Consider the following 25,218-nt stretch of genomic DNA (forward strand, 5'->3'; position numbering starts at 1 on the left):
GCCCCATGTGAAGGGCATATTTTGTCTAGTGCCTGAGTGCTTATAATCGTGTTGTTTCCCCGAAGAAAAGGAGGAGTTTCATCTCATCATTGCGCTGGCAGTGGTGTTTTCCCTGGAGTCAAGCAGTACATCTCTGGGCACATGTCTGTATCAGAGGTGGCAATGGAAGAGAGACTGAAGGAGCTGTTGAAGACAAATGAGCTGGGGTATTTCTTCATGGCAATGAGAGTACCCTGGATGACTCCCCCATTTGCATTAGTGCTCATTCCCAACAGATACTTCAGCTCTGAACCCTTCCGGACTGTGGAACACTGGAATTGCCTTCCCGATCCAATGTTTTCTCCACATAGAACATTGCCAGTGCTGCGTGTGATTGTTCCCTGACTAAATCTCTCACAACTTCTTGCAGTCTCACAAATTGAGACTAACGTCCACCTTAATCACTCTTTCAAAGCTTTAATATAAATATTTAAATAAATATCTGCACAGCTAGGACATCAGAGACATATTACAGTGTAACTACCTACTCTTAAAATCATCTACCATCTCACTAAGTCAGCAATGTTTGCATGAGTTGGTTTTCTTCGGTTGTACACAATACAAACAACCCCTAGCCATTTAAGAAAAAGGGAATTTGTTAGATGAACATGGGATGGCACCACAATCAGTGAGGGTACTGAAGACAACCAGGCCAGCAGGGCAGGAACAGGTACAGCTCAGGGACGTTAGGTGACAGGAGTGACAGTTTTACCAACATACTACTAATTACAGGAAGTATCTCCAAAATGTACTTGTGTTTTATTCTTCCTATCCGTCAACTCAAGACTCAAAGTTCAGATGTCAAGATGGCCTGGAGTGGACAACACTTGTCCCAAGGGAGGCCAGTATGCCTTGATTGACAGTCTCACCAAAACCACAACTAGTGGAGGACATGTAATTTTGCAAAAAATATTCCAGAAGCCTATTAACAGAAGAAAAAACAGAAGTCAAAAATGTAGCAAAATCTCATTATGATCTAGCAAATGACTTTAATATCTTCAAATTCTGCAATTTTTAGATACAAAGAAAAATGAGATGACTTTATGCCCTTGTCACAGTCTTTACCTATATTTGTATTCACAGTTCATATTATTTTTCATTTAAATTTCCCCAAATGGAATAACCTTTAGGTCTGACATAGCTAAAAGAATTAAAGCATTTCATTCAGAGAATACTTTTTAAATCAAGGAGACATTAAGATAAACATGAGATAAATCCTACATGGGATCTGCATCAGTTTTTTTATCACTCCATCATCTTTCACCTTCTCCTCTGTCACCTTCTAACACCTTTTTGTTCCTCAAGAAAAAGGAATAGAGATCAAAGTAAGAGGCCATGACAAAACAGAGTAGGGTCAGAAAGCAAGGAAGAAGCCATGTTGGAGGCAAAGAATTTGGGTGGGTATTAGTGAAGGAAAAGCAATTTTGAGATAAACTTTACTTTCTATTATTAATTAAGGCTCTAGCACACTTAAATGTTGAAATTTAAATTAAGTTCACATATTCAACTTTGCTGCTTTTTATTTTTGAAACAGAGAGATGGCAAGATGGAGGGAGAGGATAGGCAACCCACAGGGAGTGTGGTGGGAAAAAAAGGTGGAGAGAGAAAGGTTAGGCTGTGGTCAAGGGGCAAAATAAGGGAACTTCATTGAGAAGTTCTATACCCAACCCACAGCCCAGACAGGTACCTTAACCTGGTGCCCAATTCTCCTTTGCCTCTCCTGTCCCCCAGCTTGGAGAATTTGCTCACAGTGATAGACAGGCCCCCCTCAATGTGTTCCCCTCTTCCCACACCCTCCTCCTCACTCCCCATCCCACTGCACACACAGCTGCAAATCAACATAGATATCTCTTCAGCTCTTGCTCACAGGCCCAAGCTGCACACTGAATAAATATTTTCTGTCTGCCACAAGCTCTGCTCACTATAATCTAGCAGATAACTTCTAATGTCTTTAAATTCTGCAATTTTTTTTGATTCAAAGAAAAATAAGATGACTCTCTGTGTGCTTTTGACACATGCTCTACAGATTGCCTTTCATGGATATAAAGCCACATACTGCTGGCCTGACTCCTTCCAGAAATGGTCCAAGGCCCAGATATGAATAGAAAGGCTCAGTCTTGGTATTTCAATCCCAGAGAAAAATTTTAAGTAATAAATCTCTTAGACTGTGAACAGCATTAGAAAGTCTACTTAAACTACCATAGGGCAGATAAATAGATCTAAGTATTAAATTGTATTTGCCAGTTTCCCCCCCAATATGAATGGCCCTCTTTACCATCATCACTCTCAGCTAGGTCAAGCCAACTAATCTCTGGTGGTGCCTCAGTGTAGAATACTCACTTCCCTGTGGGATTTGCCGGGATAACTAAGGATGCCTCATCTTCTTATTTTGATCTGCGTAGCTTCAGCTAACCATAGCTTGTCAGAAGCTAAAATGATTGCTTGGCAGAGAGCTGCCTGGGACAATTCATAGCTCAGCAGATTTACAATTGATATCAGAGGATATCTAAAGCTTGTGAGCTGAAGACCCGCTACAAAGATTTGTTAAATGCAGAGGAATTATTTATGCTGGAGGGAAGAATTACAATAGGAACACATAGGGATTTGGTCTGATGAATTCAAAACTAAGTTGAATTTAGTATACACTATGAAACACTATTTCTCAATATAATGCAGAAACCTTTCAAAATCAGTAAGCTGGAAATATTTAGTGTGCAGCTTGGGTCTGTGAGCGAGAGCTAAAGATCTCTGCACAAATTTTCTACTGTGTGTGCATTGAGTTGGGGAGTGAGGAGGGAGTTGTGGGAAGAGGGCAATACATTGAGCAAGGCCTGGCTATCACTGTGAGCCAATTCTCCCAACAGGGAGATAGGAGAGGCAAAGAAGAATCAGGTACAAGATCAAAACAGTGATATGGGTTGTGGGTTCGGTGTTGGACAACCATCTCACAACTGTTGTTTGGCTGATGGCGATTGTAAAGCACTGTCCATTACAGGAAACATTCCCATTTCAAGGTGTTAAGTGTAAAATAAATGTATTTCTTATAATCAACAAAAATCTAGCTGGTCGTTATATTCCCTGGTCATTATATTCACAGCCTGAGTTGCTGTTACTGGAGCTGAGCTTCTCTTTCTGGAGGATGATCTTTCTTTTCAAAATGCCCGATTTCGAGACAGGGCTTGGAGGTTACTCTGTGTCACCCCTACTCCTCCATCTGGTGGCTGTCTGTAGCCCCTGCCATTCGCTCTTTCTTTTTCAGGGTTGGGAGGGTCTCTAACTTGGAATGGTTTTGCTCTCCAGGTGTAACTGACAGATTTGGAATCAGTCTTTGGTACTCATCGCCACCCGTATGCAGGCACAAAGAGCTCTTGCTCTAGGCTGTGGACATGAACAAACCCTGCTCAGGTCTTCTGGCCAAGGTCTTCTCTTCAGAGCAAGGAGTGATTGAGTTAAAGAGAGCTGCCCAAGTGCATGCCTTTTCGCAACAATACCATGTTTCATGTAGCAGGAAGCTGGCCCATGTGGCTGATGTCTGCAACTCCTGGTGTGCGGGGTGGGACGTGGGTGCCTGTTTACAGGGTTAGAGATGGACTTTGATTGTGTGGGCTAGGCTGACAAAATGCATGTGCATCAGGCCTCTTGCAGGGCAGGGCAGAGATGGATGGTGGGAAGAGAAGGGGGCAGCCGAGAAGCAAGGGATATTACCTACTTACCTGCCCCACCAGGTGCCAGCATGGAACTCCATGATAACTTTAAATTTGAGCCTGGCTTCCAGTTCATTCTGAAGGTGTAAGTTTCAAAGCAAATGAACAGGATGTATATTTATTAGCTTAACTTGTATTTAAGTATTTATGCTGATGGTATATGGGCCGCTAATTGTATCTTTCCAGGTCCCACTAATCTTAGGTACAGGCATGCAGATTAGGAATATTGGAGCATTATATATATATATAAACTCACACTATACTCAGTGTATAAAAATAGCATTTAATCATTTAATGTTTTTCCAACAACTCATCTCATGTGTTTCCCTAACTCATGTTTAATTAGATGACAAAAGTTGGAAACTCAGCCTTCTGTTTAAAAGTGAATGACTTATTTTCTTTAGGTACATATTTCATCACTGTCATCACATTCCCCTTTGATGATGATGATAATAATAATAATAATAAAAATAATGACTAACATTTTTGAGGAATATGTTATACATGGACTTCTACATGTACAAATTCATTGAATCTTCAAAGATCAAAGTGATATAGGTATTATTATTACAGTATCTTAAGAAGGGAAATTAAAATACAGAAAGGTAGTTAATAGCTTGTTCAAATGTGCATAGCTAGAAGGTAGAGTAACCAGATATAAAAACCAAGGCAGACTGGTTTCAGAGTTCATGTTCTGTCTTAATCACAGTGCTGTTCTGCTTCTCGCAGACGGTATCGTAGGTGGCCTGTTTCCTGGAACATTATATCAGCACCCTTTCTGTACCCTCCTAGCACACAGAATGTCTCCATTCTTAGCTGTTACCAAAGAAAAAAGGGGGGATGAGAAGTACTGTGTCAGCTTCATCCATCCAGCTACCTCTCTTGAAAATGCTGTGGTAACATCCCTATGCCATGCAGGACGGAAAGGATGCGGGGTTTCCTGCAGGCTTGTATCCTTCCAGTCCACTCCAGGGCAATTGCTTTGATGCTGCCCTGTCAGAATTTTCACACCACCCCGCTCTCCTGGATGTTTACGTCAGGACACATCCCCAGAGAGGAAACAAAGACACAGAGACGGGACCTCGCTTCATATCAATGTTTCTGTTTTCTATTTTCCATATTTTCCAGGGATTCAATGGTATGATGTCCACGTTCTTCATTTTTATATCAATAAGTATCATCCCCTTTTTTCCTTTTTTTATGTGATAAGCACTATCCCTCCTCTTTTAAAATATATTTCTATAAATTATGGTTGAATAAACATAACCAAAAATGTGCCCTTTTAATTACTTTTAAGTGTTTAATTCAGTAGTGTTAAGTATATTCACATTGTCGGTCAACCAATCTTTGGAACTCTGTTATTCACAGACCTAAAACTCTATACAGATTAAACATTAATTCCCCATTTCTCCCTCTCCCTGGCAACCATGCTCCTTTCTGTTTCTATGAATCCAATTACTCTATCTACCTTTACTCTACATTTACCTTTACTCTATCTTCAAGAAGTAGAATCATACAATATTGTTCTTGTGACTGGCTTGTTTCAAATAGCATAATGTCCTCAAGGTCCACGCATGCTGTAGCATCCGACAGAGTTCCTTTGCTTTTCCATGATAAATAGTATTCCATTGTGTTGATAAACCTCAGTTTGTCCATTCTTTGTCAATGACCACTTAGGTTGCTTCCAGCTTTTGGCTACTGTGAGCAATGCTGCAATAAACATGGGTGTGCCACCTTTCCGTTGAGTACCATCGTATTGAAATGATGATAAAGGAACAGGACATGTGACGGGAGAATAAAATCCACGATCTATATAGTTAAATATTTTCACCATTATTCCCTCTTACAGCTCATATCCCATCTCCTTAGCACTTCGGTCTCATAGCTCTTCAGAGCTTTGGTCTCAGACATAGAGAAATAAGTTGTCAAACACATCCACGCAGTTTTCAAGGTTATTAGTGAACACGGGAGAAAGAACGGTACTTGTCAATTCTTCCCACAGAGGAATAGAAATTTAACATCAAAAACACAAGTCAACAGGAGAACTAATTACATTGAATCTTGGAGTCATTGTTTTATTCTGCTTCTTAAAGCGGGGAATAATGGGGAATTCAACCCTAAGCAATCCTCTCTCTTGAAAATGTTGTTAGGAGAAAGCTACTGCCAAATCCAATCAAAACCTATTTTCTCTGCCATTGATATGGTAGCTACGAAGTGAATGAAAACCACTGAGACACCTACGTGCATGCATTGTGAGAGCTCCACGGTGCCCCTATTTCGATTTCCTCATCCCTGCTTAGCTGGAAGCAATCATGGCCATTGACGTGTCGAATGTATGCTTTTCTTATCGAGAAGAATAGAATGAAGGCTGCTGTATCAGTATAATAGTAAAAATAAAGTGGCCAAACTCTTTCTCTATTTTGAATAGAGCAACAAATACAAGAAGAGCATCCTTCTGTATGTGGCATGTGTTATTTTTATTCATAACTCGTCTTTTTCCAACAAAATCTTAATACAGCTGAATGAATTTTAAGTTTTTGTCATTTGGTTTTCCTTTGTCAAGTTTGTTTCATATGTTTGTTTCAAAAATTTTTGTTTGTAAGGTAAATACGCTTAGATCCATCCTTGTTTTATGTTGTAAATTAGTCAAGGTATTAGGTTTAAATTGAAATATTTTCAACTCCTAAATCACAATTTTATAATTTGTTATGTCCTTAGCAAAGCGCATTACATTTTTGGTGAATTTAAATATCAACTTCAAAAGAAAGAAGTCATTACATGTTTTAACGTAAGTTTTAAAGCATTACAGAACAGGCTAAAGCTGTGTGTGTGTGTGTGTGTGTGTGTGTGTGTGTGTGCGTTTCATCATCCCTACAATATCCCACCACTCTCAGTTAAAAATCTAAACCTGGAATCGTGGCTCTCACAGCTTTAACTCATCTGGCCCAAATTTACCTCTTTCCTTACACCTCCTCCCATTGCCCTGGGGTCTACTCTTCTCCAGCCCCACGTACTCAGCTCACTCCTTTCACATCAGCATAGGCTTGGTGATTCTGCAGAGATGTATTAAGTCCCAAATCTCAAACTCTCAAAACTTTTTTTAAATATATTTTATTGATTATACCATTACAGTTGTTCTATTCCCCCCCTTCATTCCCCTCCACCCGCACACTCCCTCCCCCACCATTCTCCCCCCTCCTTAGTTTATAACCACGCGTCTCAAGTTCTTTAGATTCTATATTTCCCCCACTATTCTCGCCCTCCCCCCTATCTATTTTCTACCTACCATCTATGCTATTTTCTGTGCCTTCTCCCCCCTTCTCCTCCTCCCACCCCCCTGTTTCTAACCCTCCATGTGTTCTTCATTTCTATGGTTCCACTCCTGATCTAGCTGTCCTCTTGGTTTGCTTTTGTTTTAGGTGTGGTTGTTAATAACTGTGTGTTTGCTGTCCTTTCACTGTTCATATTTTTCATCTTCTTTTTCTTATATAAGTCCCTTTAGCATTTCATATAATAAGGGCTTGGTGATGATGAACTCCTTGAACTTGACCTTATCTGAGAAGCACTTTATCTGTCCTTCCATTCTAAATGAAAGTTTTGCTGGATAAAGCAATCTTGGCTGTAGGTCTTTGGATTTCATGACTTGGAATACTTCTTTCCAGCCCCTTCTTGCCTGTAAGGTCTCTTTTGAGAAATCCGCTGACAGTCTGATGGGTACTCCTTTGTAGGTGACTGTCCCCTTATCCCTTGCTGCTTCTAGGATTCTCTCCTTCATTTTAGTCTTGGCTAATGTAATTATGATGTGCCTTGGTGTGTTCCTTCTTGGGTCCAACTTCTTTGGGACTCTCTGAGCTTCCTGGATTTCCTGGAAGTCTATTTCCTTTGCCAGACTGGGGAAGTTCTCCTTTATTATTTGTTCAAATAAGTTTTCCACTCGTGGCTGTTTCTTTCCCCCTTCTGGTACCCCTATAATCCGGATGTTGGAACGTTTAAAGATGTCCTGGAGGTTCCTAAGCCTCTCCTCATTTTTTTGAATTCTCATTTCTTCATTCCTTTCTGGTGGGATGTTTTGTTCTTCCTTCTGGTCCATTCCATTGATTTGAGTCCCAGTTTCCTTTCCATCGCTATTGGTTTCCTGGACATCTCCCTTCATTTCAATTAGTTTAGCCTTCATGTGTTCCTCTAATTTGTGACTGTACTCTACCAATTCTGTGAGCATCCTGATAAATAGTGTCTTAAATTGGGCTTCTGAGAGGCTGGCAATCTGTTGGTCGCTTAGAGTTATTGGCTCTGGGACTTTGAGTTTCTCTTGCGCCATCTTTTGGGTTGTTCGTGCCTGGTAAGTAGCAGGATCGGAGCCCTAGGTTTTCACCAGAGCAGGGCAACTCAGTCGCTGGGTTGTGACGTTGTATGTGGGGGCGGGGTCAAAGAGGGACAATGGCTTCCCTCTACCAGCCACTGCTGCGACCCCCACCGGCACCGAAGCCACCACTGTCACCACTGTCACCAGGCCCACGCGTTTCGTTCCACTGCACTCGAGTGTGCCACCGCTGTCAGCCCTCCACCACTGGGTTCGTCTCCTGGGGCCTGCGCGGTCCGTCTCTCTGCGCGCGAATGTGCGACCTTGGTCAGTCTGCCCCGCACCCCGACTGGCTTTGGGCTGCCCGCGCGCCTAGCTCCTAGGTCAGGGGATCTGTCCTGCCCGACCCTGCTCCACTGCTGGCTCCACCTCTCTTACCGTCCCGTTGAACGATTCGTAGCTGTCGGACTTCCGTATAATTCCGTGTTCTGGTCTTTGGGTGTGTTCTAGTTCTCCAAAACTTTTGTTGTAGTCAAACTTGGTTGTGGGAGAAGGCACAGTGTTTCCACCTATGCCTCCATCTTGGCGGAAGTCCTCAAACTCTCAAAACTTAAAGGCTTTGTCTTTTCATATCCATCATGTTTACTAAGGAGGCCCAACGTGAAAGAGGACTCCATATCTTGAACACTGTTAATTATTTTTTCTGAGAGGGGGAAAAAAGAAACACTGTATGTTTTCAAGCCAGCAAGTAGGTGCATCAGCCCAGAAGGGGTACCCAGCATTTCCTTTCACAAGTGGTTGGTCAGAATTTGCCATCCAACCCACCACAATACAAATGTGTCATAAAGTACAATGCTACTGTGTGCCTGGAAGGGAGAAGCAGCAGTAAGTTACTTCTAGTTCCAGCTGCTCTGTGCTGGAAGGGAGAAGTCAGCAAAAGCATGCGTCACTGCTTCAGGCATTTCACGCTTGCCATCCATGCTGCGGGCTGTCTTCTCCCAGAAAGTTGATGGCTCACTTCCTTTTCATTCCAATTTTGCAGACATCCTTCAGTCACCCCTGATGACTCTTTCCAAAATGAACCTACTCTGAGCTCTGTTTTATTTTATCCTCCACTTATTCTTATCTGAAATTATATTATATTTTAATCTGTTACTGGTTTTGTACACAGGCACACATATTAGTATCTTTAATGTGTAGGATGATGTATTTGATGTCATGTTCATCAATCACTGATACATCCCAAGTGCCTAATGAGTGTCTGAGCAGCCGTCTAAATATTCGCTGAATGAATGAATACATGCAAGTATCAGATTGGTGAACTACTGTTTCGATTACCTATAAATTCATATATATTCACATGTTGGAATGTCAATTGCACATATATGTTACAAGGATGCAAATTTAGTTTTACATAGCATTTTAATATAAAGAGAACATTTGTTTTTGCAGTTTTATAAAACCACTTGGATCTTCCTTATCAGGCTCCCTCTGCTGGTTATCTTAGGGCAGGGCAAAGATGAAGCTCAGCCTCAATACAGTTTTAAAATTATCCAAATCTAAAAATCAAGAGATCATTTAAATGTTAATTTGTTTCTTTAGAATAACTTCTTTGCACTTTAGCTTCCTTTTCCCTTCATTTTCTTTTTTAAGATGGCATTTGAACACCTGGTAGAGAGAGATATTTCCTGTATAAGGTAGTAGAGGGGACTGGGTCTTTAAGTCTTCCCAGTGTCCACTGGATCCCTCTGGCCTCTACAGTAAAATGGATCGAGGGACGTGCTTTCTGCCCTAATGAGCTTTAGAGAAGATTCAATCCTCTCTGGCAACTGGACTTAATACGCTAACACCAGAGATCTGGCTTCCCATCCCACCCCAATGATTGCACATGTCACTGGAAGCAGCTGCACTGGACACCTCTCCCTTTAACTCACCAGCTTTCTAGTTCCCCACTAGTGCAGGAGTTGATGCTACTGGCCTGATGCGCTGAGGCTCCTTATCTATCTGGACGTTTATAAACAACCTCCATCCCTTGAGGTGAGTAGTGAGGGTATCAAAAACCCTTAAATCTATCCTTTTTAACTCTCTTATTCCCCACAATATCTGCTTGGAATAGAGTTGGGCCTTTTCCACCTCAAAACCTACCTTTCCTCTCCACTAGGGCCATAAGCCTCAGTACCTAGTAGTGATCATTTGGAAGATACAGGCTATGGACGGAACTCTACTGTATGCGTCCTCTGGTCATTGCTTTTGATTGGGGAGCTTTTGGTTGGGAAGCCAAATGAAAAATTAGAAGCAGAGATGTACAGGAGTCAATCTATTTGCATGATATCAAAAATATGCCAGTATTTATAAAGCTTACAAATAAACTCATTTTCTGAAGGCCTTAGTATGCTCTCAAAAATAATTGTTATCTAAGAAAAAAATATGAGACTCTGTTAATGTACCTGAAATCAGGTAACCTATGAAGGGCATTACATTTTTCAGCTCCATCCTAGTTTTATGTTTATGTAAATATGATTCTCAGTCTCACAGCATTTCTCTCACTCTTATTTTGACTCCAGCATTGTAGAGGCTGGCTTTAATTTCAGCTACAAAGGGGCTTAAACTACATTTTATTTTGCATGTGTTAGGTACAATAGGCAAGCCTTTTGAACTTATAATAGAAGTATTATCCACAGCACAACAATGCATGGCATGAAGGCATGCTCACTTTCCCATTAAATCAACAAGTTTCTCTAAATATGAGGTTTTTATTTTCATAGAAATACCTTAAGCCTTCTTAATGTCATTCATTCATCCATTCATTCAATCATTCTAGAAATACATGTTGAGAGCTTGCTATGGACTACACACTGTTGTAAGGTCAGAACAACATATAACTGAGCAACGTTACAAAATCTTTGCTCTTACGAAGAGGTATTTCTTCTTCATCGTTGTGACTGTCCCATGTTCAGTCTTAACTAACGCTGCTGATGTAACTGTGGGCCTACTGCAGCACAGTGCGTAAGAATACAGGCCTGGGAGTCGTTTAAGTCTGGTTCAAAAAGACTCCCTTACTAAAGCTGGGCAACTTTAAACAAGTTAATTAACCTCTGTAAGCCTTCATTCCTTATTTATACAAAGATGGTAATAATCCATATGTCCAGACTTGTAAAAAAGTATTAACTGAAAAATATTAACACAGTGTAAGCCCATAGTAAGACATAAGGATTCAATACACGTTGGCTTTTATTATCATCGTCGTTGTCATCACCACCATCACCATCACATCATCACCAAGCCTACTTCCCTGTCTACTATCCTTCTTCCTTAACATTGTTGGGATTCATTTATCTAGAATGGTTTTAAGGAGTCGAGTGAACAGGAAATGCAAGCTTCAGAATCACAGGAAAAGGTAAGGAAATACAAGACAATTTTTGTAAATATATCTTAATGCCTGTTTCACGTCCCAAATGCCATTTTCCATCCCTGGGGGAACAGATAAGTCTGCATCTACAACCTTGGAATTAATATTCCATTTTACTTTTCATGGGTGTGTTTTAAACAAAGCCTTCATTGTTCTTGTGAGGAGGGTGGTATTAAAAATCACCTGTGTTACACTGATAAAGAAGTGGATCAGACACAGGAATAGAAGCTTGCCTTTTGAATTATTTGGAACTTATTTCTAGCTGCAATTATTACCAAAATCCTCTTTAAAAATGATTTTCTTCAAGGATCAAAAACTATCTAGTTGACAAAATGCAACACATCAAGGATAGAGAGTCAAGGAATAGAAAAACAAAAACCAAAAACATTTGCCTAAATTGAAGACTCTGCAAAGGACACAGAAATGGCACAGCTGAAACGTTTTCCCACTGGCTACACTTCTGCTCCCTGGATACAATGTATTGTTTCCAAACCATCATAATCATAACTACATTACGGGGAGGAATACAGAGCAGCACTTTATTATTCATTCCTGAATGATTCCTACAAATAATCATGATCGCAATACATTTCATGAATGGTCAAACTTTTTAAGAATTTTACCTTTTCGATTCCTTTGAGAACTCACCTAAAACTGCACTATGAAGTCAAGTATATGAAATATACCTGTGTTTTTACTACTATACTATCAGTGCATATTCACAGATGGCGTTACATGTTTGGACGGAGATAACCTCAGAACGGTACCATGTTACCAAAGGCAGAACTCCAAGCTGGGTCTTTGGATAATACTTCCGATTACCACTATTTTGGCAAATCTCTGAGGGTGTGTAGTGTAATGCCTACAAGCCCACCGACCTTCAGTCTTAAGTGACATGTTAGCACATTAACTTCTAAAAGCCTATTTCCTTGTGATTCAAGGGAAACGCATTCCCTATGTCATGACTTTGTTGTATTGGATGAGCTAGTGGGTATCTTAGGTTGAGCTCAGTGAACTACCAATGCTCAGTTTCCTCATCTGTAAAATGAGAGTTTCAGATAATTCTGAAATCTCTTCTGAGTGAGCATATTATGAGCTATTTCATTTCTCTTATCATCTCCCTATGCTCAGGAGTAGCTCTGTGTTGGCTCTAAGGTTTGTAATTGGTTTTCAAGTTTCCCTTCAAGGGACTTCAAACATTTATTATTCAGTCCATTAAAGAATCTTTGAGTTTTGGGCTTCTCTTCACCCTCCTCCCTAAACCAGGTATGGAGAATGAGCAATGATTGTTTAACTTAATTGAAAGACAATTACTCAGCATTATATTTCTCTTTCTTTGGTTGAATTGGGCCTATCAGGAAGCTACCCTATGGTCAATCGGCCTGAGAATAGGGCATTTACTCAAACTCAATTTTCCAATGAAATGAAGTAATGAATGTCCTTAAAAAGACACTTTAGAGTAAATACAGACACTCAAGGCATCACTGGATTGCAAATAGTCTGACTATGGATTAAAAAAATTGCACTGGTGACTCTGAAATGCTTGACCTCTACCTTGCTTATTAATTCACGAATGAGAACCTTCATTTTCCAAAACAGGAGCATCTTGGGAAATTTCACTATGGATGCCATAAGGATCCTTCAATTAAAAAATGCCTTGGAAATGCATTTCTTTTCATTTTTGGCTTTCCAATGAAGCGGGAATAAAAAATAACAAGGCACTAGGTATTATGTAAATAGGTCCCTTAGCTAGAGTGATTAGAAGGAAAAGCAAGCTTGGAAAACATGAAAGCCAAATTATCCTTGAAATCTATGTCACTATGAAAAATGCACGTAGCTCAAAAGTAACCAAATCATCAACAGAATTTGCAAAACTATATAAATATATGTTATAGAAGATGATAATTTAAAGTGAATTTTGCTCTCAGTTTTCAAACATTTCTCCGTGCATCAGAGAAAACAATTAGAATTGGTGCAAGGAGCCTTACAAATACTGTCTCCAGGGGTAAACCTAAGGCTGTGAAGGGCAGCATGGGCCCACCGCGCCGCTAGACATTTCTTCTCTGCACAAGGCTCTATCAGAGCAGGCTTTCATGACCCCCACTCTGTCTAAAGACAGGGTGTACGAGGTGATAACTTGTTATCAACTAATCACCTACAAAACAGATAGGAGTGCTCTTGTTCCTGTTGCAACTTCAGCAAGTGCAAACAGTGAGGAGAAATGAAGAGGCTTCATCAGACCTATTGTGATTTTAATTGAGAATCACTAGCTGACCAAAACAGAGCTTAACATGTTATGAGTTTACCAAGCACTTACCAAGAAGTTAACTATGACATTTGCAAGTCAAGGTTAGTGAAACTATAAAGAAAATCTTTCTCAACCAGGAGCAATTTTGCTCCAGGGACTTTTGGCTGGGAGAGGGGTGTGGGAGAAGGGTTGCTACTGGCATCTTGTGGGTAGAGACCAAAGATGCTAACCAGATGAAAATGCACAGAAAGCGCTCTCCTGCACATATTAAATAATTATCCAGCTCGAAATGTCAAAGGCGCCGCTGCTGTCAAACCCTGCTGTGGAACCGTGTGGTATAAACAGAGTGGGATGGGAACTGTGGGGTATGGGAAGACAGAATTGTATTTACTACTTCAACATTGTAAGTTTCTTTGGATTTTTAAGTGAGAAAGGTCACACAAATCACCTAGTAGACAGTTATAGTCATGTGTCCCAGACAGGACTTTAACTGGTAAAAGCAGAAGAATCAATGACTTGAATTAGAACGGTAAACATTACTATCGAATTTCCGTAACCATTGCTGTGAGCTACTTTTGTCTACTCCTCTGCGGGGCCCTTTCCCCAGTGACCCACTCACTCATGTCCACACTGAAGACATTTGTTTTGGGTATTTTCTTCCTTAAACCTTTCTTTGTCATGCCCTGCAAACCTTTGTGGATCTTTTTATTTCTCTTCTTAAAATTGTGCTAGAAAAAAACGCTTACTTTTATGTTTCAGTTACTCAGAATGTACAATGTATCTTTTCTCCCTTTTATCACCTAATACATGTCTTTTAACTTTCAATACCTAGTAAAACTAGTTACAATTCCTACAAATGCTTTCTTTACAATAAGATAAAAGGCCTGTGATACAGTTTGTACAAAAAAATAAGTTGCTGTGGTGGATGCTAAGATAAATTTATAGAGAATTTATGATGAATGAATGTAGGAAGACCTAGGTTTTTTCTTTAAAATTAAAGTAAATGGAGTGTAAAGTGGCCTAGAAACAAGTTGCAGATAGAGAGGAATTCAGACATGAGATGGGTTAATGCTTCCTGTAGTAGAGACATTTACAGGTGAATAAGAGCTGCAGAGGATGAATAGACATGCGGTATCTTTCTTCATCTCCTCCTCCCTCTAACCAAGTTCAAGTGGGAGGTCTGGGAAAATAAATACCTAAGGTTGAGAAACCAGGAGCTGAACAACATGAAAGTAGTTTAAAGACTCTATCTGGTGCCCACTCCAGCCTGAGTCTCATAGAGACCTTTGTGAATTTTGAGGCAAAATTATACTAAAAGTACATTACAAAGAGCAGAGTTCCAGTTGAATTGGTGTTAAGTGCTTATTGGAAGAATTAAAGGTTAACCTCTGTTATAAAGACAAATTGTAGTAAAAGTTTTTAAAGCCATTTACATTTTCACATTAACTTAAAAAGTGATGCTTTTTTCTACCCCTACCCCCCACACACTTCAGGAAAGCCTAAATAACTAGCAGAAAGGAGGGCCTAAAATGCATGGAAACAATAGGCAAATTAAATTTTATCGCATGGCCTAATATGTCCTAGGCATTGAGCCTCAAGTTTTTCCCAGTTATTTAACCAGGGTCTTTCAGCACCAAGCCTCCCTCCTTTGCTCTGCTTTGTGGTGCTGCGGACAGGGGCATTCCAGGACTGGGAGCAGGAACTTGATTCTTCCTGTTTTCTTGCTCTTCCTGGCAGCGTGGTTTCTGCAATAGCCAATTTCTTCCAGTTCCTTTTTTTCTGGGATCCCAAAACAGCCTTATTGTGCCTCAAAGGTCTCGGCTGGGCAATGCCTCCCACGCAGAGGGCCGAGTCCCACTGTATGTGGTGGCCCCTACATGCTTACATATTCTAAAATAATCCAACCCTTTCCTCTCCAACCCCTGTGCCTAGCGGTGGTAGCAGTTTCCTGCAGTGAGGGTTTTCTGTGTTATTTTTTTGTTTCCTCTTCATTTCCTCAGTTCCTTAATCCCTTTTAAAATAATTCCTTACACTGAATTCTTTGTTTAAATGACTGTCCTATTTCCATTTTCCTGACTAGCTCCTGACTGATACTACTATTTAAATATATTGTACCCATTTTATACAGAAATAAGCTGAATCTCAGATGGGTTCAGTAACTTGCCCAATGTTTCAAGCTAGCAGAAGGCATAAGCAGAATGGGAACACAGATCGCTAAGCCCTAGTTGTTGCTAATATTTCAAGACATAGGAGGAAAACTACAAGAGGTGTGTACTGCCAAATTTTAAGAATTTTAAAGAATAACTTAATGAATAATTTTAGAGAACAATTTAGGAATAAAGTTACCTATTATATATCTATAGAGTTGATTAATCAGAATTCTTATACCTTTATATACATATATTTTTGAATATATATGTTATTTTTATATATGCCTGTTTATATGTATATTCTCTTTGTCAGCTCCCTTCCAAATCTCCACTACTATGATAGACAAAAGATTATTAAAAATAGCATAAATCCGTAAGAAGGAAAGACTGTGATAGCACACTGAAAACACTAAGAAAATCACGGAAGTTAGAAAACAGGTAAATAAGTGAGAAGAGATTAAGCAGAACAGGAAAAAACATAACCTAAGTCTGCTGTGGGGAAGCCTGAAAGTGAACTAGTCCATCCCTCAGAACATCAGAGAAGTTTGAAAACCAGAGGCACCAGGTTTCTGAAAGATGGTTCTGAAACAGCAGGAGTTTTGAAGTTCTTTCATTTCCAGAACCCTTCCTCCCAACTTGTAGTCCAGTGGTCCCATTTCTTGCAACTAAATAGAAGGATTTTTTCTTTAAAAAGAAGTCAGTCAGAGTTTGGTAAGACAGATGCGGGCCTTAAGGAGAGAGTACTTTGGAAGGAAGGACGGTAAAAAATCGAGACCTATATGGTGAGAAGTGAGTGACAGTGGGGGACTTCCAGGGACAACAATGATTAGTTGACAGAGCAAGATTTTGGAAGGGATGGAACTCACAGGAAAGAAACTGCTGACCTTCTGTAGAAGAGATTTGTTTTACATGCAAAGAAAGCAAAAAATGATGAAGGTATTTGGACAAGTACATTAGGAGACTTTGTGTCTGAGAACTTAAATATTGTGGACACAAGAATGAGACAAATGATTGGGGAGGAGCAATATAAATCAGAATCACCTTTTTTGGGAAGCAAAATTGGGACATCTCCCTCCCCACCATTTCTACCATATATTGCTCTTATCTTAAATTTAAAAAAATGATACTTTGAATTCACATAATACAAATCAAGACTTGTGGTCCATGTTTCAAATTTAACCCCAAATTGTGTGAGTTTTTTAATAGCCTATTGCCAACATTTTGAAATTTAGCAACTTTTATTTTTAAGGATAACCCCATTTGAGGTGTTCTTCTTGGGAGACTGACTGATCCCACGATACTGGACCTGCACTGCAGCCTAAGGCCAACTGATGGGGACTTCCTTTGGACATAGTGTGTTTTCCATAGTCTCTATCACTAATTTATGCTACCTTCCTGACCTGATAGTCACCTGAGTTTGGCACCTGCAATAAAGTACCACCAAAGTACCACCAAAGTACCACCAAAGTCTCTTGGTGGTACTCACTAAAGAGACAAGTACCAACAAGTCACCTATGTGAAATCAAGGTGTGGTTATTATATGCATTTTGGGGGAAAAGACTGTAAGACATCACAGGAGCCTCACCCCACTACTGTAACCCATGGGTTGAGGGCATCAAATGATGTGAACTGACATTTTAAAGTTGAATCCTGATTAGATTACTTGTAAGTGCATCTGTACCTTCCAGGACCAGCCAAATCCATTCTCATAAACTTACCTGACAAAGCAAAACCACTCTCTTAAGAGTCTCCTCTGGTATATGCTGAAGACCAACTCACTTTGAGATGAGTGGCCCATCCAGATTTGTTTATAAACAGTAATTTATCAAATTATAGCTTCTGACATATGGTTTGATTTGGCACAGATTGACTATAAATACATAGTCGATATATATTTGAAATATAAATCCAAGCAGGTTCCTTACTTCTTTTATTTGTATAATAATTATTATAACAGTATCAGTTAATGCTCATTCTGTTTTCCACAAATCTTATATGTGACTCAATAAAATTTGCAATTCATTTCCACTGAACTGTCCAATGAATATCAATACCTTAGGAATCATTGATTAAGTGTGCTGTATGATCACAACATAAGAGTAAATTATGAAAAGTCTAGCTGTATCCTTAAAAATCTTTAATTGGTAAAATCACTTCACTCAAATATAATATGAATAAGAGTTAATTGTTAATTGAGGACTAAGATATAACTATTACAGAGACTGTACCAGGATAACAATTCCTTTCTAAGAGATGACTTCCTGTTAGTTAGAGGAAATTTTTTCTAACATGTAGCTATCTTGGTCTTTTTCATACAATGAATTTCTGGCATATGACTCTCGATTTTGGGTCATTTTCTTTTCTGATGCAATTACTTCAGTCCTAGTAGGAAGTTCATAGGGTTTGGTTTTCTTGTGTAGTTTCTCTTCTCTTCTCTTCATAATTTCCCTGAAGCGATTTTTTTCCTCTAACTCTTTATCTTTCCCTTCTTTGGCCTCACATATTGCATATTCTTCCTCTCGGGTCTTTAGCTCTTTCTGCCACTGTTACAGAGAAAAGGTGTCATTTATCTGTGGTTTTGCATGGGAAAATTAATTTAAGTTCTTAAATGCAAATTCTTATATTCAATTATTGTCTTAGTTTTTCTCATAGATGTTTTTCAGGAATTTATACTCTACCATACTGGAAAATATATAACTTGTCTATCAGAAAGTGCACCCTCCCACAAAAAAAAAAAAAACAGAATTCCCTCTTAACATTTTAAATAATCATAAATCATTCAAAAGAAGAGATAATAAGGCTTATATTTCTGTGTAGCAAGTAAATTTTCTTTCTTCACCAACATTGCTATTTACATGAGATCATGAAATCATGAAATAAAAATCAAGTCAAAGCCAAACAAAAAGAAAAACCAAATTAAAGTGAAAGGCAGAAATTGTGATATTATTACCAGCACATGTGAGGTCAAAAATGAAATTCATCAGATGATAAATGCTTATTTTTCAGTAGCCCCCTAAAAATATCTCAGAGGTTCATTGCAATTGAGCATGTTAAGTCATAGCAATAACAGTATGTCTGGAGGCAAGGGCCCTAGGAATAAGAAGTTGGAAGTAGCAATGTCCCTTCAACCATGCATCATCAGGAGGAACTTCCTTTCCTTCTAATATCTTTCACAAAGGAAAGGGTAAAAAGAGGTGGTGAACACACTAGGCTGGGTGAAAAGTTCAAGGCACAATGACTCCTAGCATGAAATGTGGAAATCCCTAACAATACTACCTACATTGCTTGTTTTGTCCTTCACTCATGCATGAGGGAGGATACCGCCCCCCACCCCCCCAAAATAAAATTATCTTCTGGAGGACAGGCCTCTTGTAGTGCAGGCTTCCCCTGCTAGGAACCCATCTATATCAGTGTACCAGTTGGAGTTGTTATGAGAAGCTGCATTAGGCTTTAGTGAATTTTTTAAAGACCCTTTCATTGTATCTGCCGGTTTCATGATGAGCAATTTATGAACACACCTGCCCATACCATGCTGAGTATTCAGCAGGTTTTTACCCCAAAGGGGAGTGACCTCTGCCCCCCATTTCCCACCCTCCCTATTCATCTGATCTCACCCTGAGCAACTTTTTTCTTATTTCCCNACCCCCCCAAAATAAAATTATCTTCTGGAGGGCAGGCCTCTTGTAGTGCAGGCTTCCCCTGCTAGGAACCCATCTATATCAGTGTACCAGTTGGAGTTGTTATGAGAAGCTGCATTCGGCTTTAGTGAATTTTTTAAACACCCTTTCATTGTGTCTGCCGGTTTCATGATGAGCAATTTATGAACACACCTGCCCATACCATGCTGAGTATTCAGCAGTTTTTTACCCCAAAGGGGAGTGACCTCTGCCCCCCATTTCCCACCCTCCCTATTCATCTGATCTCACCCTGAGCAACTTTTTTCTTATTTCCCCAGATGAAAAAAGTCCTCAAGGAAGATATTTTGCTGATGTGGCAGAAGTGAAACCAAAAACAGCAGAAGCACAAGAAAGTATCAAAAGTGACAAGTTCAAAAACTGTTTTGAGTAGAAGAAAAAAATGGCTCCCTAGGTGTATTGCATCAAATGAAGAGTACTTTAAAGGTAACTGAAGTTTAAATATGTAAGAATAAATGCAGAATTTTATCAATTCACTTATAAATTACTATATGCCAGTGTTATGAATTATAACTGTTATTTGTCATCTAGGGTATATAGATATAAATAAGAGATAAGCAAGCGAATCTCAAAATCTGTAACATCACAGCCTTCAGAAAGCAATAAAATGTTTAAAAGTATCAACATATTCAGAGTAAATATTTTTAAAAAGTAAAATCTTATCTACTTTTTAAAATCATATCTACTAAAATCATATCTACTTTTTAAATTCCAGTTAAAATTTTAAGGCAAGAAATAAAAATATTACTTGCACTTATCTTGAGACTGTTCCTATATATAGTCATTACTCATCTACTTTCATTTCTTAGACACCATTTTTGCATGAAATATCCAGAAAATTGAGGGAAAACATCCTCAATATTCAGGCACAGGTTCAAATTCATGCTTGGGGTTTTTTTTTGTTTTTTTTTTACAAATTCTATGATATCTGTGATATAATTATTTCTCATATAATAAACTAAGTCATAAAATTGTTTCACAAAACTACCAATTTTATGTTATAGCATAAAAGTAGTAGTTGGTGAAATAAGACAGTATCTATAAACAAAGGTAACTAATCTGCTTACATGAGAGATTTCAATGTACCTCATGACTTTGATCTCTACATTATGAAAAAATCAACAGAAGATCAATTCTGAAGAACTCTCAGTAAAATAGAATCCTTGGGTTTCCCAAACAGCATGTATAAAAACAGGAATGTGGTGTATCACTAATGTCTAGGAGGCTGCTCCTCCTCCTCTCCCACCTTGTGGGACTTGGCAATGCTGGGATTCACCATATTATTTATAATCTTTCATTTCGTTAGCCCAGAAAAAATATACATACATTTCTTTCACATCTTTGTCTCTGTTGACCTTGATAAATTCTATTTGGATAAGCAGTTGTCTTGGCTTTACTTTTATCTGCCCATATTATCACTGACATGGCAGTAAGGAGGATGCAGATTTGCTTAAAATTGATGAAAAATAGAAGCACCATTTACTTCTTTATTCATCCCATTTACTCAGGGACTCAGTCATCATACCACGGGATAGCAGCAGTATCTTCACATCTGCTAAACAATCAGGTGTCTGCCTTATTCTTTGCTTATTATAGCCACTCAGTAAAATTCAGTTGACTCAGCAGGACAATAAAACCTGTAGCTGTGCTTTTGTTTCTTGTCAATCCTACAGATTTAACCTCCTCACACCCATTTCCATTCAGGTTTGGGCTTATAAATCAGGAAATTGAGCAATGAAGGAAAATTAAAAAGAAAAGTAGATTTGGAGTCCAAAGATTTGCACACAGTTGTTTACTAACTTTAAAACTTTGGGAAAATAACTGAAATGTAAACCACCATTCTTATTGGTAAATATTTTATGGAATTGTTGTAATGATTAAAGTAACTAATCTAAGAACATTTTGTAGAGTGTAAAATATTATGTACAAAAGATTACTGCTATAGCTATCTGAAAGGAAATGGCTGATACATGAATACTTTGTTAAATGTGATAATCAAAGAAACTTCCACAAACCTTCCCAAATCAATACCATGAACTACTCTTTGATTACACTAGCCACATATCATAGCATTTGGATCCTATGAATTTTCAAACTTATTTTCATAAAGGATTCCTTTACCCTTCTATAGCTATGCTCTAAACAGATTCATGGTGGTGATTAATTACATAATCCTTATACCTTTGGGAAGTAGAAAAGATGATAGTTTTTAGGATTCATTTCCTAGCCTCCTCTTCCTAACCTCTTCTCTATCATTCAAAATAACGTCCTTTGTCTCTTCAACTCACCTTAGGCAAATGAGTTCAATCACAAAGTGATTAAAGTCTTTCTAATCCATTACAGGTGCAGAATAGTCACCAAAAACTGAACTGAAAGATTTTGTGTGTGTTATTAAAACTAAGCTATATGTGTACATACCTGTTGATAATTGGCTAGCTCTTATAACCTGTCCTAGAAAATTTTGCCGAGCAAAGGGTAAAATATGGATGCTGTAATTTATGAACCTTCAAGAATTTTTATAATACTCTGTTCATGTGGTATATTGGTTTGGCAATATACCAATATAAATACCATACTACACCTCCTATTTTTTGTTTCCATGTGTCATTCAGCCTCCAGATCCTAATACTTGTAACGATTGCTAGAGTGGCTTAAATATTAGCTATATAATAAATTACAATTTAATAAGATCAGTAAATAAAATAATCCTTTATTATTTCTCAAAAGATCACTAATTAAATGGATGCCCAAAAAAAGGATCATGGGAGAACCCTAAAGATTTTGGAATACTACACAGCAGAAAGAAAGAAGGAACTCCTACCTTTTGTGACAGCATGGATGGAATTGGAGAACATTATGCTAAGTGAAACAAGCCAATCAGTAAAAGACAAATAGCCTATGATCTCACCTATAAGAGGAACCTCATGAATAAAAATAAACTAACAAGCAAAATAGAACCAGAGGCATGGAAACATGGCACAAATTGACAGTGACCAGAGGGGAGAGGGGAGGGAGATAATGGTAGAAAGAAAAAGGACTACTCAAAGAACATGTATAATGACCCTCAGACATAGAAAACAGTGTGGGGATTGACTGTAGGGGCAGGGCAGTGGACTGGGCAGAGGAGGGCAAAGTGGGATAAATGGGACAACTGTAATAGAATAACAACAAATTTTAAAAATACTAAAATTTATAAATGAATTCAGTAAAGTAGGATACAAAATAAATATCCAGAAATTAGTTACATTTTTACACACCAATAATGAACTATCAGAAAGGGAAAGTAAGAAAATAGTACCATTTGCAATTGTATAAAAATACTTAGGAATAAATTTAAACAAAGACTTCCTGTACTCATAAAATTGTAAGGCAATGAAGAAAGAGACTGAAGAAGATACAAGTAAGTAGAAGCATATATCATGTTCATGGCTAGGAAGAATCAACATCATTAAAATGTGCACACTGTCAAAGCAATCTTAGATTCAATGTAATTCCTATCAAGATACCAATGGTGTATTCACAGAAATAGAACAAATATTCCAAGCATTTATATGGAACCACAAAAAAACCAAACACCAACAGCAATCTTGAGAAAAGAGAACAAAGTTGGAGGAATCATATTACCTGATATTAAATTACACTATAAGAGTAATTAAAACAGCATGATATGGGCATAAAAACAGACATATAGATGAACGGAACAGAATAGAGAGCCCAGAAATAAATCCAAACCTTTATGGTCAATTAATATTTGAGAAAGGAGGCAAAAACATACCATGGAGTAAAGATAGCCTATTCAGTAAATAGTGTTGGAAAATTGGACAGACTGTCCAAAGAAGTGAAACTAGACCACTTTCACCATATACAAGAATAAACTTAAAATGAAATAAATACTTAAATGTTTGACTCAAAATCATAAGTCCTAGGAAAAAAACATAGGCAGTAAAATCTCAGACATTTCTCATACCTATTTTTTTTTTCTAATGTATCTCCTCAGACAAGGAAAACAGAAGAAAAATAAACAAGTGGGATTACATGAAACTAAAAAGTTTTTGCACAGCAAAGGAAAACATCAACAAGATACTAAGACAACCCAGTGAATGGGAGAACATACTTGTCAGTGACACACCTGATAAGGAGTTAATACACAAAATTATAAAGAACTTATGAAACTTAACTCTGAAACAACAAATGATCCAATTAAAAAGTGGGCAAAGGACCTGAATAGATACTTCTCTGAAGAGGATATACAAATGGCCAATAAACATAAGAAAAGATGGTCAACATCACTAATCATCAGAGAAATGCAAATTAAAACCAGAATCAGATACCACCTCACTCTTGTCAGAATGGCTATTATAAATAACCAACAAACAAATGTTGGCAAGGACATGGAGAAAAGGGAACCCTAGTGCACTGTTGGTGGTAATGCAGATTGGTGGAGCACTGTGGAAATCAGTATGCAGTTACCTCAAAAATTTGAAAATAGAACTGTCTTTTGACCCAGCGATTCCACTTCTGGGAATATATCTGAAGACACCCAAAACACTAATTCAAAAGAATCTAGGCACCTCTAAGTTCACTGCAGCATCATTTACAATAGTCAAGATTTGGAAGCAGCCCAAGTGCCCATCAGTACGTGTGTGGATAAAAAGCTATGGTACATTTACACAATGGAATACTACTCAGCCATAAAAAAGAAGGAAATCTTACCTTTTGTGACAACATAAAAGGATCTGGAGAGTATTATGCTATGAGAAATAAGTGAGTCACAGGAAGACAAGTATCATATGACTTCACTTATATGTGTAATCTAATAAAAAAATGAACAAAATAGAAACAGGCTCATGGACACAGAGAACAGACTGATGGTTGTCAAAGGGTAGGGGTTAGGGGCTGGGTGAGAACAATGATGGGATTAAGAACAGGAGAAAAAAGACTAAGGGACACAAACAATAGTACGGCGAATGTCAGAAGGAAAGTGGAAGTGGGAGTGACAGAAGAGACTTGACTTGGGGTGGTGAACACACAATACGATGTAAAGATAATGTGTTATAGAATTGTGCCCTTGAAACCTATGAAATTTTATTAATTATACCCAATAAATTCAATAAAATAGAAATATAAAAAATAATCATGGGAATATAAATAAAATCTGACAGATAATACTAAACTACTGGATATAAAATTAATTTAAACACATTCTATATCCTACTGAATCCATATTGTACTCAAAGGAAAAAAAATGAGTACTTTCTCTCCTATTCCAACTCTACTCCCGAAAAGAAGTGGTTGTAAAATGATTTTGCAAGATACCACCCCCTAAATATAGTTTAGTGGCTTAAAGTATCTTAAGTGAATAGTCTTGTATTTCCACAGCTTTTTAAACTCATACCAGGAATAAAACGATTAAAGTCTTCCTAATATTGCAAGGGTAAAGAATGGTCACTGAAAATTGATTCCAAAGATTTTTTTGAGTCAAAAGATTTTTGTTCCATTACTAAAACTACACCACAGAAGAAGCCAGTGTTCAGTGTTCAATATCAGATTCTTGTAAAAAAAAATTGTACTAATTCAAGAAACAGAATAAGACTAGTATTTTAAAATGACAGATGCCAAATTTTCTGTAACCCAATAAAAGCATTGATATGTATAGACGGTCCGGTGAGATAT

At 38.3% G+C, this 25,218-nt stretch overlaps 1 protein-coding gene across 7 annotated transcripts in view; it reads right to left on the reverse strand.

The window, feature by feature from the left end:
- Nucleotides 1-691: 691 nt before the first annotated feature.
- Nucleotides 692-25,218, reverse strand: part of TMEM232 (transmembrane protein 232) — a 195,012-nt gene continuing 170,485 nt past the window's right edge. For 4 of the 7 annotated variants that reach the window (XM_037032308.1, XM_037032309.1, XM_037032315.1 and 1 more), the window contains one exon: nucleotides 17,764-18,393. In XM_037032308.1, coding sequence (XP_036888203.1) covers nucleotides 18,115-18,393 — 279 coding nt within the window. In that variant the 3' untranslated portion in view covers nucleotides 17,764-18,114. Of the gene's footprint in view, nucleotides 962-17,763; nucleotides 18,394-25,218 lie in introns of those variants that run through there. The other 3 variants (XM_037032314.1, XM_037032311.1, XM_037032313.1) reach the window with 3 other exon arrangements.

The sequence above is a fragment of the Sturnira hondurensis genome, unplaced genomic scaffold, assembly GCF_014824575.4.
Source record: "Sturnira hondurensis isolate 20B ecotype Veracruz unplaced genomic scaffold, ASM1482457v3 Scaffold0021354, whole genome shotgun sequence".
Lineage (NCBI taxonomy): Eukaryota > Metazoa > Chordata > Mammalia > Chiroptera > Phyllostomidae > Sturnira > Sturnira hondurensis.